This window comes from Calidris pugnax, unplaced genomic scaffold (assembly GCF_001431845.1).
Source record: "Calidris pugnax isolate Ruff unplaced genomic scaffold, ASM143184v1 scaffold750, whole genome shotgun sequence".
In the NCBI taxonomy this organism is placed as follows: Eukaryota; Metazoa; Chordata; class Aves; order Charadriiformes; family Scolopacidae; genus Calidris; species Calidris pugnax.
In genome coordinates, this window is record NW_015091660.1 from 62615 (window position 1) to 64683 (window position 2069).

General features: G+C 49.0%; 1 protein-coding gene across 1 annotated transcript; it reads right to left on the reverse strand.

Annotated features, from left to right (window-relative positions):
* Positions 1-558: 558 nt before the first annotated feature.
* Positions 559-1530, reverse strand: LOC106899985 (olfactory receptor 14A16-like). Its single transcript, XM_014961936.1, has one exon. It carries the CDS (start codon positions 1516-1518, stop codon positions 559-561), a length of 960 nt encoding a protein of 319 aa, XP_014817422.1. The 5' UTR covers positions 1519-1530.
* Between the last annotated feature and the right edge of the window lie 539 nt (positions 1531-2069).

Sequence of the window (2069 nt, forward strand, 5' to 3'; positions counted from 1 at the left end):
TCCATCCCTAAACAACCCATGGAACACGCTGACCCAGGAGAACCACCAGGCTCTCCAGGCCACTCCACATTCCCCTCCCAGAGGATGGGTGTTCTTATTGTCACCTGTAGGAAAGCCCTGGGTACATCCCTCAGTTCCACTCACCATCTTACCTGTCACCAGATCCCAACTGGTGACTCCTAAATCCAGTCCTGCATCTCTAAAATGTCAGAGCTTTGCATTTTTTAACACATGGAGGAAGAAGAACTTCAGGGTTGCAGTTCCTCAGACCTGTTTGGAGAAAGACTCTGGTATGGAAGCACGACACTGGGGAGATCCCATGTTCTTACAGAGATGCTGTGAAAGAGGCCAGATCTGAGCCACTGTGAAACACAATTTTGTAAGGGAACCAGGTGACACAAAGACGGTCCATGTCTCAGGTGAAGTGATGCAAATGCAAACATTTCTGCAGAAATAAAATAAACATGAATGAGAATAACAAGAGCAATCGTGATAAGTATAATGATACAAAATTACAAATAAATAAAAAAAATTGGACATAATCAGATCCTGTGGGAGTCATTGCTGGGGAGAGGTGGCAAATTTGTCACTCTTGAAAAATGTCCATGAAATCAGTCTCCTCATGGCCTCCTTGAGCTCCTGGTTCCTCATGCTGTAGATAAGAGGATTTACTGCTGGAGGAACCACCGAGTATAGAACTGCAACCGCTAGATCCAGCAATGGACAGGAGATGGACAGGGGCTTCAGATGGGCAAACACTCCAGTGCTGACAAACAGGAAGATCGTGACCAGGTGAGGGAGGCACGTGGAAAAGGCTTTGTGCCGACCCTGCTCAGAGGGGGTCCTAAGCACAGCCCTGAAGATCTGCACATAGGACACTACAATGGAAACAAAACAATCAAAGAGTAAAAAGACGCCAACTACAATAAGCCCAACTTCCCTGAGGTAGGAGTCTGAGCAGGAGAGCTTGAGGATCTGGGGGATTTCACAGAAGAACTGGTCCAGGACATTGCCCTGGCAGAGGGGCAGTGAAAATGTACTGGCCGTGTGCAGGAGAGCATAGAGAAACCCAGTGCCCCAGGCAGCTGCTGCCATGTGGACACAAGCTCTGCTGCCCATCAGGGTCCCGTAGTGCAGGGGTTTGCAGATGGCAACGTAGCGGTCGTAGGCCATGATGGTGAGAAGACAATACTCTGATGTGATAAAGAAGAGAAAGAACAAGAGCTGGGAAGCACATCCTGTGTAGGAGATGGCTCTGGTGTTCCAGAGGGAATTGGACATGGCTTTGGGGACAGTGGTGGAGATGGAGCCCAGGTCAAGGAGGGAGAGGTTGAGGAGAAAGAAGTACATGGGGGTGTGGAGGCGGTGGTCACAGGTGATGGTGGTGATGATGAGTCCATTTCCCAGCAGGGCAGCCAGGTAGGTGCCCAGGAAGAGGCAGAAGTGCAAGAGCTGCAGCTCCTGTGTGTCTGCAAATGCCAGGAGAAGGAACTGGGTGATGGAGCTGCTGTTGGACATCTGCTTCCTCTGTACATGGAAGGAAAGACAGTGAGAAGTTAGGGCAGTGGTCTCTCAAAAATATTTCTTCAATTGCTCTTTGAGACCCACTGAACTTTTGCTCCCCTTTTTGGAAAGACCTTTCAATGTCACTTTTGTGCACACTATGGGTGGTTCTGGCTCATGGGCCTTCAGGGAGCTGTACAGCAACAAGTAACTAGGAACATGGAGTGACCTCAGATTCAATCCACTCACGGCATCAAAGGGCTTTTTGGCTTTGTTGATCCCAATTCACTCAACTGCAGAGAAGAGCTGACAGCACCTTGTTTGTTTTTGGGTTGGTGTTTTTTTTGGTTCTAGTTTCCCCACCACATCTGAGGACTGTTTTTAAGGCAGAAATCTTTGGTTTTTCTCCTGCAGCCCAAGTGAAACCTTTTGAGTCCCAAGGGCCAAGGAAACTGTCCCTCAGTGCAGAGTGCGGCCATCAGTATTGATGATGTCCTGTCATCAGCACACAGTCAGGGAGCAGTGCTGCAATCAGTACTGCATCTGTCCATCAGTAGTGCTCTCTG